This window comes from Numenius arquata, chromosome 10, assembly GCF_964106895.1.
Source record: "Numenius arquata chromosome 10, bNumArq3.hap1.1, whole genome shotgun sequence".
NCBI classification, from domain to species: Eukaryota; Metazoa; Chordata; class Aves; order Charadriiformes; family Scolopacidae; genus Numenius; species Numenius arquata.
The window spans coordinates 24,715,195-24,729,981 of NC_133585.1; the positions used below are offsets into that span (position 1 = coordinate 24,715,195).

At 44.1% G+C, this 14,787-nt stretch overlaps 2 protein-coding genes across 3 annotated transcripts; one reads left to right on the forward strand and one right to left on the reverse strand.

Annotated features, from left to right (window-relative positions):
* The first annotated feature begins 245 nt into the window (after nucleotides 1–245).
* On the forward strand, nucleotides 246–4,553 carry MRPS18C (mitochondrial ribosomal protein S18C). The gene is made up of 6 exons (XM_074154487.1): nucleotides 246–317; nucleotides 424–476; nucleotides 2,243–2,326; nucleotides 2,762–2,819; nucleotides 3,152–3,211; nucleotides 3,294–4,553. The coding sequence occupies exons 1-6, from the start codon at nucleotides 266–268 to the stop codon at nucleotides 3,368–3,370; spliced, it is 384 nt and encodes a 127-aa protein (XP_074010588.1). The 5' UTR covers nucleotides 246–265; the 3' UTR covers nucleotides 3,371–4,553.
* Nucleotides 3,406–11,922, reverse strand: ABRAXAS1 (abraxas 1, BRCA1 A complex subunit). 2 transcript variants are annotated; one of them, XM_074154486.1, is made up of 9 exons: nucleotides 11,646–11,922; nucleotides 10,847–10,937; nucleotides 9,515–9,551; nucleotides 8,119–8,185; nucleotides 7,242–7,435; nucleotides 6,498–6,617; nucleotides 5,325–5,409; nucleotides 4,717–4,825; nucleotides 3,406–4,549 (listed from the first exon to the last, which is right to left on the reverse strand). In XM_074154486.1, the coding sequence occupies exons 1-9, from the start codon at nucleotides 11,730–11,732 to the stop codon at nucleotides 4,125–4,127; spliced, it is 1,215 nt and encodes a 404-aa protein (XP_074010587.1). In that variant the 5' UTR covers nucleotides 11,733–11,922; the 3' UTR covers nucleotides 3,406–4,124. The 2 variants fall into 2 exon arrangements, with proteins under 2 accessions (XP_074010587.1, XP_074010586.1); XM_074154485.1 differs by having other exon boundaries at nucleotides 4,125–4,531; nucleotides 4,687–4,825; nucleotides 11,646–11,753.
* Nucleotides 11,923–14,787: the final 2,865 nt, after the last annotated feature.

Here is a 14,787-nt window from a genome sequence, read left to right on the forward strand (position 1 = left end):
GGCAGGGCAGGGCGAGGGCCGGCCGGGCCGACAGAGAAAGACGGGCCCGCCATAAGGAGAGCGGAGCTCCACCTGCGGCAACAGCCACCAACATCACTTCCTCCAGCGAGCTACTAACGTACAGAGATCATCACCGAGCACCAGCCAATCGCCTGCCTCAAGTAGGGCGGCCCGCGATCCCATTGGCCAGCGCATAGCGTTTGGGGAGGCAGTGACGTTTGGCGGAAGTGACGTAGTTTGCGGGCGGGGCGCTGGGGCGGGCGGGATGGCTGCGCGGGCGGTAGTGGCGGGGAGGGCCTGGCGGCGGCTGATGCCCGGTACGTTCCTTCTACCCCCTCCCCCCCGCCTCCGTCCCGGTGGGGTGGTCGCGCACAGTGGGGCCGGTCTCTCCCGCCGCTAACCCTGTCGGTCTTTCCCTTACAGCGGCGCTGTGGGAGCGGCCGTGCCGCCCGCAACATGAGGGGCGGCCCGACCAGGTGAGGAGAGCTCCGGTGCGGCCTGCGCTTGGGCCTCCCCCCGGAGGAGGGGCTCCGGCTGGGCAGCGGGGGTGTCTGGAAACGCTTTGCTGCGCCCTTGGCGTAGCTCGGGCTCCAAAAACACCTGAGCTGGGTTCGGGATGTGCTGCTAAGCAGGAGCTCGGCGTGGAGGTCGGTGGGCGGGTGTTGAAGCTGAGGCGCCCTTGGTTTATGGCTCAATATCTTCACCGTGCTCACGGCGCCCTCCGGAACTCGAGTGCAGAGCAAAACCTTTGGAAGCACTAACTGGTTTCTTGTGTATAGCCGAGGAGAAGACTTAATGCATATGGCATGGTTATGTCAGAAACGTATTGTCCAGTACCAGCAAAAGCTTTCAAAAGTTAGTCTTTCTCTGCCCAAATTCTGTCTATGTCTGCAAAAAAATGAAATTCCTCCTTTTGCTTGTATCTTGCAAGGATTTGGTGCTGGGTGTTTGTGTTCTGAAGCTTGAGGAGCCTTTGAAGGCTTAGGAGATGGTTGGACTTGGTGAACAGGCTGGAGAGCTGGGCAGAGAAGAACCTCATGAGGTTCAACAAGGGCAAATGTAGGGTCCTGCACCTGGGGAGGAAGAACCCCAGGCACCAATATAGGTTAGGGGTGGATCTTCTGGAAAGCTCTACTGAGGAGAAGGATCTGGCGGTCCTGGTGGATAGCAAACTTTCCATGAGCCAGCAATGTGCCCTTGTTGCCAAGAGGGCCAATGGAATCCTGGGCTGCGTAGGGAAGAGTGTGGCCAGTAGGTCAAGGGTGGTCATTCTCCCCCTCTGCTCTGCCCTGGTGAGGCCACAACTGGAATACTGCGTCCAGTTCTGGGCTCCCCAGTTCAAGAGAGACAGGGAACTACTGGAGAGAGTCCAGCGTAGGGCAACTAAGATGATTAAGGGATTGGAGCATCTCCGTGATGAGGAAAGGCTCAAAGAGCTGGGGCTCTTCAGCCTGGAGAAGAGAAGGCTGAGGGGAGACCTTATCTATGTTTACAAGTACCTAAAGGGTAGGTTGAAGGAGGATGGAGCCGGACTCTTTTCAGTGGTTTCCAGTGACAGGACAAGGGGCAACAGGCACAAGCTGGAACATGGGAAGTTCCATTCAAATATGAGGAGAAACTTCTTTCCGGTGAGGGTGCCAGAGCCCTGGAACAGGCTGCCCAGGGAGGGTGTGGGGTCCCTTTCCCTGGAGATCTTCAAGCCCTGCCTGGATGCAGTCCTGAGTGATGTGCTGTTGGCAGCCCTGCTTTAGCAGGGGAGTTGGACTAGATGATTTCTAGAGGTCCCTTCCAACTCTGACAATTCCGTGATCTCAGAGGTCCTTTCCAACCATAAAGATTCTGTGATTCTGATATATTTTTGGGATCTCCCTGTTCGAGCAGGTGAGCAGACAGGAGCTCCTTCTGGCCGTTACTTTACTACATCTCCTTTACTACCAAATTCTGTCGATACTGCCTTCTAAGTGAAGGGTGTTAGCACTATCTTATTGATGGCTTTAATGGACTTATTTACGTTGTCGTTATTAGTAAGATATAGAAGGTCCTGTCACTGAGAAGTCTCTTAGGTTGCTAGGTACCAATCAGTGTGTTAGAGAAATAGAGGTAAGAAAGTTACTGAAAAACTTCAACAATGCACTAAATACCTCTTTTGGTGTCAAGACATGCTTTGCCCGAAGAGTGAAAATAACAAACATTCGTTATTTTCTTGTGAAGCTTACAAATGTTAATAATTCTGTAATTTCAGCCCATACAAATGGAGAACCCCTATAAAGAGCCTCCTAAAAGATGTGTCTTATGTGGAATAAATGTGGACTACAAGAATGTGCAGGTGAGTTTAAAAATCCTGTCCTCCGATGAAGGCAGGTGGTTTACTATTTTTAAACGTGTGTGTGGGAAGTCCCTAAAAATACAAAATGAAAATGCATTCACGCGTGTAGGTGTTTAAAACGTAAAAGCTATGTGCAGTTACAGGTCAAATAATGTAATTGTGATAAGGTGTTCAGTCTACTAGTCCTGTATGCAGGTGTTACAGCCTTGTTATTTACCAAATATGAGCCCGCAATTCTAATTCCACTGTCATGTTGCTTAAATGTTATGGCATGTAAAATCCTGTCTAACTTTACGCTTTTTCCTGCCTCCAGGTAGAACTGAGTTTTGTAAAAACAGATCAAAAAATGAAAAGTAGAATGCAAGTAGAAAAACAAACTACAGCTCTCTAAAATAAGTTCTTAAACTGACTTTGGGTTTCTTAATTTTTAAACAGCTTCTTTCCCAGTTTGTTTCTCCTCATACGGGCTGTATTTATGGCAGGCATATAACAGGTACGTGAAGTGTTAAATCATTTACTGGTTACTATTAATGTTCTTGTGAGTCCAAGTGATTGTGTATCAGTTACCTTTCCAAAAGCAACTGCTGCCAACAGCTGCTATTTTGTAGTAACAGTATTCCTCAGAATTAGTAGCCTTCATCAAGGAATGGAAATATCCCTTAATTATATGGTTTTCTTGTATTTAACAGAATAAGCACAAGTGCTTTTTTCTAGGAAGACTTAGGCAAAGCTAGAGGGAATTGTCAGTAATACTAGTTTTACCCTTTAAGCTAATCGTTTGGTTATTGTTGATTTAAGAGACTTGAAAATGATTTCTCTCTTTAGGCTTGTGCAACAAGAAGCAGAAGGAAATCACAAAAGCCATTAAAAGAGCTCATGTGCTTGGTAAGTATGATTACACCCTTGAGTTTTTTTAAGTCAAGTCTACTTTCCTATTAAAAAACCCCTTCATCTTATCTTTTTACAGGATTTATGCCAGTTATGTTTAAGAACCCGTCATTTCTCACAGACCCCAAGATATGCAGTATCAAGTATCCAGAGTGATATTCTATCAAGAAATAAACAATACAACTGCTTTTCATGTTTAGATCCTTTTTACTGGCAATGTGGTTGGCTAGCATAATGCATCACTGACTGAAGGGTGGATGTCAGTCGCTTTTTTATGAAGTGTCAAGTCTCTAAAACTGTCTGAAGGAAGTATGAAAGATGAAAGCAACAGTAGAAATTGGCACCTGTATGGACCACTTCCTCTGCTCGCAGGTCTTGCTAAAGGTCAGGTGGTGATTTTTCCCTTGATGGATTGGAAGGGGGAGTTAAAAACAAACAAATAGTAGACAGCTAAGGATAAATGAAAGTATTTAAATTGTGGCAAGTTATGTAGACAGCTAATTCTGTTAAGCATGTTACCTGTGTTCATTTGATGCTCCCTGCCTCAGCTTCTGCTGAGGGAAGGGTAGTACTGCTTCAACAGCAGCTTGAAGTTGTGTTACTCTGAGGCACTATGTGATATGGTTATATGACTGCTAACATCCTGCTAGTAGTCTTTAAACCCTGAGAAAGCAAATACAGATTTAACTCTGGAAGGCAAAATGAAGGAATGTCATCTGGACTTGTCTCTATGCCAAACAGGATTTATGCATTGGAAAAAACCCAAACCTGTATGTCTTGCAAAAATCCACTGGTTTTTTTTGTTAGTTGTTCTTTTTTTTAATCCCTGCAGTGCTATAAATTCTTATGTCACTTGAATATACTGGCAGTAGCTTTTGGTGCCAAATCATACGGCCAAGTCATTAACAGATCAGAAAGTAGGAGAGTGTGGGTATTCATTTGTGTCTCTAATTTTTTCCAACATGTCCTCATCTGTTTCAGTGCTACTCAGCATAAGCTTCCTTTCCTGGTCACTGTCCTCTTGGTCTCGAAGTAATTTTTGATGAAGCTGCAGCGATCTTGATTTCTTGAATGACTTTGATCCCGTTGTGGTCCCTCTGACTTTACGCTTGGTTAGGTGTCTTGTTTCAGCTTCAGTGCAGTCTCTTTCCTCTACCATGAGAGTCAGTTTGTCCATGACATTAATATTATGGTCAGTGTTACAGCAGTTCTTGGATATCTGTTGGCCTTTAAAGGAAACAATGCATGTCTGAAGTCCAGAATTGGGGAAAAATGTTTGCAGGGCCTGACAAAGGAGAACATTCTCCTTTGGTTCTCCTGGGTAGTCTTTGTCTTCTGGAAAAAAAAAAAAAAAAAAACACAAAACTTGAGTTGCCATCCCTCCTGCACAGTTCTACTGTTTTGGCTGCATCAAGTTCAAGAAGTGTTTTGTGCTTCTGCCAATTCAATCAACTTTGGAAGTCTTACTAAACTAAGATTGGCATTGCATTTATTTAACTTACCTGAAAGACTTTGTTGCTTTTTCCTCTTTACTTCTTCTTTTAATTGGCTCACCTCTGCTAAAAGTTTCTCTACAGATCTTTCACTGGCTTCTACTGTAGAGCATATTTTCTACAAAGCAGAGAGCATGAGATGGAATTAACAGTATTCACAGAAGCTGACTTTAACAGTGTTGCAAAATCCTTAAAGGTATTCATGATTTTAGAAGTTGGACACAAAGTATTAAAAAGCTTAAGTAATGAGCTTGAGGTGGATTTTAGAGATAACTTAAACCTTGTGTTGAATGAGGTGCAAGATATTTTACTTGTTCCCATCTAAGCAAAGGAGCTCTGACAAACTACAGATAGCGCTCCTTCAAAATAATCCTCTTGTGAGAATTATCATTGGACTTGAGGATTTATCAGCATACTTTTGATCAAATGGAAACTTAAGTCTTCAACTTTGAGAACTTGGTGTACAGCTAATAGTAAATGGAACTCCGTGATCTTTCAATACGTGCTTCCAAGACACAGCTTTATTTCTCATTTAGTGCAAGATGGTGTACCCTTTGCTAGACTAGGCTTTGCAGTACTGCTGAAGGTGACGGTATAGGCAGGAATGCCTGACTTACCTTCAGTTCCTCCTGCAAGGTGGCATACATCTTATTTATCTTATGAACCTCTTGTAAGGATCCATCTTCAGAAAAGAATTCTGACCTGTAGACCAAGAATATAATTGTATAATTGCAAGTTAATGATCCTAGTGCTTACCTAGTAGGAGCTATAACGAATAAAGAAGCATTTTGAGCTTCAGCACTAGGTGCCTATGTTGAGACAAACAGTTGCTCTCATGGCAAAGTATGGGACTTAACTAATTTCCAGGTACCTTGGAAACATAAGTAATTGCAGAGAACAGGTCAACAAGTGAGCAGAGTATGGCTGTAGCGTTTGTAAAAGCACTTAAATACTTTTATAGAAAGATAATGTCCTGGTTTGAGGTAAAACAGAACTAATTTTCTGTTCAGTAATTTTACCTTCTTAGCTGGGCCTCTTCTAACTAACTAAACTCTGAAATTAACAGCATATTGTTCAGAAACTGCTCGCTCTCATAGTGATAAGACCTGATAATACCAAGGAACGCTGTGCAGAGAGGCCCTTGCTTATACTTATTGCTATAACAACCAAGGTCAGGTAAATTTGTTATTTGCCCCGTTGGAGGGTCGGAAGCGGAAAAGCGTAGAGGGGTCACACCTGTAGGGAGGAGCGGACAGGACAGGTGACCCAAAACTGACCAACAGGGTATTCCATCCCATCTGCATCATGCTCAGTATAAAAGCTGAGGGATCAAAGGATCATCTCTCTTCCTTCAATGGCCGACATCTGAGGAGGACCCTGTCTGTTCATCTGCCTTTGATCCCGATCCGAGCAATCCTGACTCCAGATCCGGAATCCAGCTCCTGTCCATCACCGAGTCCAGCCTGGGACTTTTCCCTTGTGCCTGCCGGTGACGTGATCATCACCCTGGGAGCTTGATATGGTTTTGTATATACTGTATATATTTTTTTTTCTCTTTTCTTTTTTATTTTATTATTTATTATTTCATTATTTATTAATATTTTCATTAAAGTAGTTTAGTTTTTTTCTAAACTCATAAATCTTTTTTTATCTCTTCCTCTCCTCTCTTTTCCTTAGGGGGGGGGAGGGGCCATCTGTCGCTCTGGTTAATCTGGTCAAAACCACGACAGATAACTATACCGATCTTAACTGAAAGCTACAGCTATCAGTAAATATGGCATATATTGTACCTGTGTTGTCTTACTGCTCGCACAAAACCAGAAGATACACAGGAACCAGACACTGTTCTATAACCTTGCTGTTCTGCCATACCCAAGTTGGTAACCACCAAAGGGACTTTCTGGAAAAGACTTAAGAAGCAGAAGTATGAGAACATGACATATTAACACCCAAAGGCCTCTTTGATAGTTAAAGGTTCTTGACTATTAAGCATCCCAGATGGAGGTTTACAATATAGTTAGGTCTTGCTGAATGTATCACATCACATATAAATGATGGCAAAAGGTAAACTGCAAGAGCAACAAAACTGAGCAATGCCTCCAGTTTTTTCCCATTTCTGGTTTTGAGTCGCACAATAATGCAGTACTTGCTTGTTAACCTAGCCTATGGGAAGCGTATCTCTGAAGATAACTGAAAATCACCACCAATTTAAATGCCAGGCATCACTGAAGTCCTACACACAAAACCAAACTGATGAAGAACAGCTTATGTGCATGAACGAACTGACAGTGTCTGACCACTGACACAGCACTACAGATAGTTATAAAGGCAAATCCCTGATCAGACCTCTGGGGTAAGATTTCAACTGAGGTCTAGCAATATAAGGAATAATCTTGTTTAATGTATAAGTTTTAAGGCTAAAATAAACAGTGTTAGCAATAACTCAGTTGCAACAAAGAAAAAAAACAATCTCTTCCAAATGATAGCATGTGCTGTGCTACTGCTTTATTAAAACTACAGAACAAACCAATTACCCTTCCTGTGGCCGGTGTAAGGCGTGTTCCAGTCTGTAAGTAGAACAACTTTCTGTCATCACGCTAGAGGTTAATAAAAGGAAGACGAGGCCCTGATTTGATAGATGTGACTGTAAATTCTTATGAAGAAGTCTTTCCCGGAATGTCATGGTCTGGTCTGTGTTACGTCTGAATTTGTACCATCCTATTACACTCTGCAGGCAGAAGAAGATACATTACTGGAGTTGAGTCGTGCTGTCCCTGCGTGTCATATTGAAGCAAGTTAAAAGAGTCAGTACAAAGTCATGAATTTGAATTGTTCAATGACGTGTACGTATTCAAGCAATTAATTTGAAACCCTTAAAACATCTAAGCCTAATGCCAGTATGTCAACTTTCTTTTTCCTTCAAAACCATGTGTTGAACTGGCCTGTTTTCTGAGCTGAAACTCTGCAAACTTGGTTCTGCTATTTTGCTGTTTGTTGCTTCCCAGCTTCTGCTTTCTCCTTGTGAAACTTCTGTGGAGAAGACTAAATTATTTTTTTTTGGTCAAGTGGCTCTTAACCACTTGAGTGAGCTGATCTCAACTGATCTTAAGCTAGAAATCAGTAGAATTCCTTTAGGATACTTGAACTGTTTGAGAAATGAGTAAGAAAAAATAAAGTTGACATATATGTAGGCAAACCCCAGTAAAAAAATAATCTAAACTATTCTTTCAGGGGAAAAAGATGATGCAGCTGCTCTGACCAGCAGCGTGAGGGACTAGATACAAGACTTTTTAAAAAGAGGAGAGGGGGGAAAAAAACCCCACAAAAACACCTTGATAAAAGAGGTATCCAGAACAGCCCCCAAAATCTGAGTGACATCCTTGGTATGGTTTAGGTTTGAAAATAAAATACCTTCTTACAGCCCGATAGTATTTTCTTCAGGGCAAGTTCATTCAGTTCTCCTGCAGAATTATAAAAGCTAGAAGAAAATTAGGATAATTAGAGGGGGAAAAAAAATACTACTGTAGAAATAATTCTTCCCTGGCAGTCGTCTCACTTTAATAGCTTTTCTTCCCCTGGTAAGCATGAAGATATGCTGACACAGCTTGTCTGCTAGGCCAGTGCAGTTAATTTAATTACTCAAACAGCTGTGTATTGTGTGTATGTGGTCTTGTACAGCCCAGATGCTCTTTCTGGCATCAGTGCTACTGCAACACAACTTAAAGGTAGCATCTGTGTCCTTGCAACTACAAAATAGTGAGATGCCTTCAGTTTGGTATGAAATGCCTTTCTAATTACATCAGGGTTTATTAATTTTCAGAAAGATTTGAGAAAGAGATTATGTTGTGATTCTCCCCTTTTAGGGGTGTAAACCTGCACAGCTGTGTTTCCATCTATGACAGAACTGAGTTCTTGAAACTACTCTTCCCATGGCGCTAACAACTGTTTCTTTTTCTGGCCCACTTAGAAGTCTACTGCTGATGCTACCTTTTTCTTTTTTTTTTTTTTGAGGGTGAAGGGTTGGGGTGTATGCTTTTAGAAAAGCATTATAATTATTATTAAATTGTTGACGTTATTCTGTAGTTTATATGGTATCATAGCTCACCTGAAGGTGCAGTATGCCATATCTCTATTTCTATATGCATAGACAAACACCATAAAAAAACCATGAAGAACCAAAATAAAAATAACGTAAGGCATTTTGCATCTGTAATTCCAAGGAGTTGATATTAAAATTCCAAAGTTCCAAGTTTGCTGGAGAGGGTACAGCAGAGGGCTACAGAGATGATGAGGGGCCTGGAGCATCTCTCTCAGGAGGAGAGGCTGAGGGACTTGGGTCTTTTTAGTCTGGAGAAGAGAAGACTGAGGGGGGATCTGATCAATGCCAATAAATACTTAAAGGGAGGGTGTCAAGAGGACGGGGCTGGTCTTTTTTCAGTGGTGCCCAGGGACAGGACAAGAGGAAATGGGCACAAACTTGAATACAAGAAGTTCCACCTAACCATGAGGAGGAACTTCTTTCCTGTGAGGGTGGCAGAGCCCTGGAAGAGGCTGCCCAGGGAGGTGGTGGAGTCTCCTTCTCTGGAGACATTCCAAACCCACCTGGACACGTTCCTGTGGGACCTGCTCTGGGTGGACCTGCTTTGGCAGGGGGTTGGAAGAGATGATCTCCAGAGATCCCTTCTAACCCCATATCATTCTGTGATACGGCTCCTGTAGTTATTTTCTCAGTAACATAATGTAACTTTAAAGAATTCAAGGTAAGGTTCATTTTAACTTTTTCTTATCTGTTGCTTAAGATTCTTACCTGAACAACTGGTAGCATGGAATATGCTTCTGTATATCTGGAAAGAGAAAGGTAATATTACTCTGGGTTTATCAGTTCAAGATGTATATTCTTCTGTATGCTATGATCAGAATTAAACTGGTACAAGAACCACGAAAGAATACTATATAATATAATTTCTTAAAATCAAATGTATAAGCATCTAATTAAATAAGGTTAAGGAAATATTTTTTTAAAAGACTCTAATTTTTCAAATGTAAAGGGAACCACTTATGTCTTAAAAACATTTTTCTGTTTTGTCAAGTGAAAAATCGAATTGAGCACTGTAGTTTTTCCTCCTTTCTGTTGAGTTCAGGAGGATTTCACTTCAGTTATTCTGCAGCAAAGCACGGATGCTGTTAGTAAGAAAGATGAGGCTGAAGAACAGAAACTCATAGAGTAGATGGTAACTGGAAAGCTGGCTACCTCAAAAAAAAAAAAAAAGAACATTAGGTGATCTAACAGTGTTCTAAATCCTTTTCATAAATTCTCCACTACTTCCATTTTCACAAGTTAACTAAGGGAAGCTCCAAACTTTGGAGCAACTAACTCTGCGTGTGGCAAGATTCTGGGTGACTTGATCAATGCCACCACAAAAAATTCCCCACATTTTTGCTTCAGCTTCAAGGCTCAGTGGACGAAACTGTTATACCTTAATTGTACCCTACAGTAAAACTAGCAAATGGGATGCAACTTCTCCCTACTGTATTTTCAGGAAGATTGGAAAGATGGTATGTACTGTATTACCTTGTTCTGTTTCTTTTTGTGTAACTGCATTTTAAAAGAATGGAGTTAAATGTGTGCATGTGTATACAGACGTTTTTGTTAAGGGCTAGTATAAAATGTACTTATACTCCAGTCCCATGAAGACTATAAAGAAAAATGCATCTGGCGTCTGCTCAGTGAAATACATGAATAGTTTGCAGCCTTCACACACAGTATTTGTAAGTTCCAAATTAGGTAATAGGTGCTAACGCATTATAGTTCACATCATCAAAATAAGCCAAGTTTTTCCAGGGCAACTGTAGTCCCAGGAGAGTTTGTGACGTGGCCAAGACAAAGAAGCAGCCTAAGCCCTAAATTACCTATAATGTGACAAGATATTTGGCAAAGAGGAGCTATTTGAGGAACTAAGAACTAGTATTTTTGTTAAATTATTATATTTGTAAAATTGTTTAGCGATTAATGTTATAAAATAACCCTTTCGTGTGTGGGCTTTTTTTTTTTTACGTCAATATGGACCCCAGGGTCTAGCAGCTTTGATCTGGCTGTAAGCACGCAGCTGTGTATTGCCTGAAATGTGGACAGACTAACCGATTGTATAAACAACTTCAACATCATCCATTTGTGAGTCGGTAATGCTGTTCTTGGCTTCACCTTTCACATCTCCCAGGAGAAAACCTTCCTTTATAGGGAAGAAAAAAAAAAAAAAAGTTCATATTTAACAGTAGCATTGAACAGGACATTGTCTATTATTTAAAGGCTGTGTTCAGAAGAAAAAAAAAAGCTGTCAAAATGAATTTTTTTTTTTTTTTTTTTTTTAAACGGAGTAGTAGCGTTCATTTTTCAATACGTGCCTGTATTTAAGAAAAGGAGGAAAAAAAAGGCTGGAATGTGTACTCAGCTGGTTTCCATCCCTCGCGTTTTCATGCACAAGTGAGCAGCCTGCGGCAGGGCAGGGGGTGCCCGCCCCCGAGCCTTAGGCCAGAAGAAATGACCCCCATTTCGCTCACTCCGTGGCAGACCCCGCCCGGCGGGTGGCCCACACCTCCTCTTTTTAAAAGAAAAAAAAAAAAACCAAACACAAACCCAAAACCCCACAATTCCCCTGCGTTAGTCAGCACGGAAAGCAACCTCCATTGGAGCAGGGAGGGAACAGGCTGCAAAACCCGTTTTCCAGCACAGCATGCCGCGAGGCCCCGGGTGGCCGTGGAGCCCGCCCCGGGTGGCCGTGGAGCCCGCCCCGGCAGCGGGGTCCCCCGTCTGGGCCGGGGGAGGCCCGGCGGCGAGCATCGCCATAACCAACCACCAACCGTCGCCCCTCCTTCCCCCGCCCGCCATGCCCCCAGCCCTGCCCCGTTGCCTCCCGGCGGCGGGGCCCCGCGGCACCCACCGTGTCCGAGTCGGTGCTGAGGTGCTGGAAAGCGAGGGCGCCGAAGACGAAGCCGGAGAGCAGGGCCGACGTGCTCTCGCCCTCCATGCCCCCGACAATGGCGGGCCGCGCCGCGGCGGCGGGAGCCCCCAGCGGCCGCCGGCGGCAGGGCAGGGCCGGGCCGGGCACATATCACCCCTGAGGGGGCAGCGGCGGGGAGAGGAGGCAGCCGGCGGGGTCCCCTCCCGGGGCTGCGGCGGGCCTCGCCCTGCGCTCCCGCTGCAGCCCTCCCGGCTTCTTCCCGCCTCCTGCCCGGCGGGGCTCGCTGCAAAACCAGCCCTTTCGGTTTGCCTTAAATGCTGTAAATTCTTAACTTTTAAGTTTCTGTTTTGTTTTTACCCTTAAGGTGAAACAACGCTCGGGTTGGGGAAGGCTGTTCAGCCCACCCCGGGTCTCACGGGAAGGACTTGCAGGTGCAGCAGCAAGGGCTTGTTCCTGAGGGCAGGGTGAGGTGTCCTGCCCTCAGTGATGTCTGCCCGTTCACCTGCCCGCAGGTGCTGGAGCGTGTCCAGAGGAGAGCCACCAAGCTGGTGAGGGGTCTGGAGAACAAGTCATAGGAGGAGAGGCTGAGGGAACTGGGCATGTTTAGTTTGGAGAAGAGGAGGCTGAGGGGAGACCTCCTTGCCCTCTACAACTCCCTGAAAGGAGGGTGTAGAGAGGTGGGTGTTGGCCTCTTCTCCCAAGGGAATAATGACAGGAGCAGAGGAAATGGTCTGAAGTTGGGGCAGGGGAGGTTTAGATTAGATATCGGGAAGAATGACTTTCCTGAGAGGGTGGTCAGGCCCTGGAACAGCCTGCCCAGGGAGGTGGTGGAGTCACCATCCCTGGAGGGATTTCAGAAACGTGTAGACGTGGCACTTCAGGGCATGGTCTAGTGCCCGAGATTGTTGGTTTGTGTCTGTGTTTTGGGGTTTTTTTTGGTTTTTTGTTGGGTTTTTTTTGTGGTTGGACTTCATGATCTCAAAGGTCCCTTCCAACCATGAAGATTCTGTGATTCTGTGATTCTGTGAGGTGTCCTGCCCTCAGTGATGTCTGCCCGTCACCTGCCTGCAGGCTCCAGGACCTGACATACTCCAGGCCGAAAGCCAGGATCTGTTCTTACAGAAAGTGCCTCATTGCTCTGTTCAACGAGCTTTAGTCAAGCATCAAACCAGCGTTTAAAGCGAGCTGCCTGGCCAGTGTCATCCAGCGGGGAGCGTGGGTCGAGCAAGCTGTCTTCATGTCTTTGGGAGTAGGAGGATGGTGTCACGCCAGCCTGCAATACTAAAAGGCATGGCACTGGCTGAGCTCCTGTCTGTAACGAGGTTGTACCTTTTGAAACAGGACATGCAGCTTTAATTATGTCTGGAGGTGCACTGCACTGTTTAGGGGACCTTCTGAGTTAGTAACCTAATAAAATGATAATGCTGAACAGTGATCAGACAGTGGTAAATTGTACCACTTCTTCCTAAGACATAGACTGAGTTAGCAGAATGTGTGTTTTGCCTTTTTTCAGTAGTCACATTTCACTTCTTTTTAATATTTGTAGTAACTTATTTTTTCACATCCTATCAGGTTTTCCTGACCGTATCAGCTAGAAGAAAGCTCTAGAAAAAAAAATTCAGGAAGGAAGAGTTAAAAGCAACAGCATTCTTTGAAACATGATCAGAGATCCAGTCTAAAGGCTCCAGGAGTTTTTCCCCTTCAATTCAGGGAGAGCAAATGTTTTATTTCATCCCTCACCAGCACTATAGGTGAGCATACTCTAAGCCTAAGACATTCATTTCCTGACTCTTGAAATAGGGTGTATGCTGTGGTCCTTCAAGAGGTGTTTCCATGATTTTGGGGTCTCATGCATGTATTTTCAGGTTGCATATAAAATTAACCTTTTCAGTGCAGTTTCTTTTCCCTTAAAACTTGTTGGCAAGATTTAGTTCTGACATATTTTTATCTAAATAAAAATCAGTCAGTGTTATTTAAATATATTTGAACGGTGGCAATATTTAGAAGAGGAAAATTGTGATTCTTACCTATTGTCACAGTGGAGAAAGGGACTAGCTAAGACTTTTATTTCTCAACACACTCATAAATTATCTAGATCTCTGAATGTGGGGGTGACAAGTCTCCGGATGATACAGAATGGTTGACAAGATTAATGGGAACGAGCCAGTATGTATTTCTTGCATTGTGGGCCACGTGGTATTAAACAAGTGGGGAATAAGTGCAATAGATTGCAACAAATGGATCCATTATGGTCCACATTGCCATGGTGGAGACAAGAAGAACAGATGGGTATGACCAGCTTCCATAGCTGTTTGTGGAGAAGATGATGAAAGCAGACCCAAATGCTGACATCTTACAGGAATTGCCCTGGAGGACCCTGTGCTGTGATTGCAGTCACTCCTGAGCCAGAACTGTGAGAAAATTTTATGCATCTAATCAATGCAATAAATATTGGGCATTGACAAATTATTCTATTGCATTTGTGAGACCCCACCTGGAGTACTGTATCCAGCTCTGGAGTCCTCAACATAGAAAGGACATGGACCTGTTGGAATGGGTCCAGCGGAGGGCCACGAAGATGATCAGAGGGCTGGAGCACCTCCCCTATGAAGACAGGCTGAGAGAGCTGGGGCTGTTCAGCCTGGAGAAGAGAAGGCTCCGGGGAGACCTCATAGCAGCCTTCCAATATCTGAAGGGAGCCTACAGGAGAGCCAGAGAGGGACTCCTTGTCAGGAAGTGTAGTGACAGGACAAGGGGTAACGGTTTTAAATTGGAAGAGGGGAGATTTAGATTAGATATTAGGAATAAATTCTTTCCTGTGAGGGTGGTGAGGCAGTGGAACAGGTTGTCCAGGGAAGTTGTGGATGCCCCATCCCTGGAGGGGTTTAAGGCAAGGCTGGATGGGGCTTTGAGCAACCTGGTCTGGTGGGAGGTGTCCCTGCCCTTGGCAGGGGGGTTGGAACTTGGTGGTCTTTAAGGTCCCTTCCAACTCTAACCATTCTATGATTCTATGATTCAGCATCGATGATACGCAAACTATATGTAAGATTTATATTGACAGTGTATGAGGTACTTACAGTCATGTAATGCCTACACATCTGGTGGGTACATTGCTGAATCA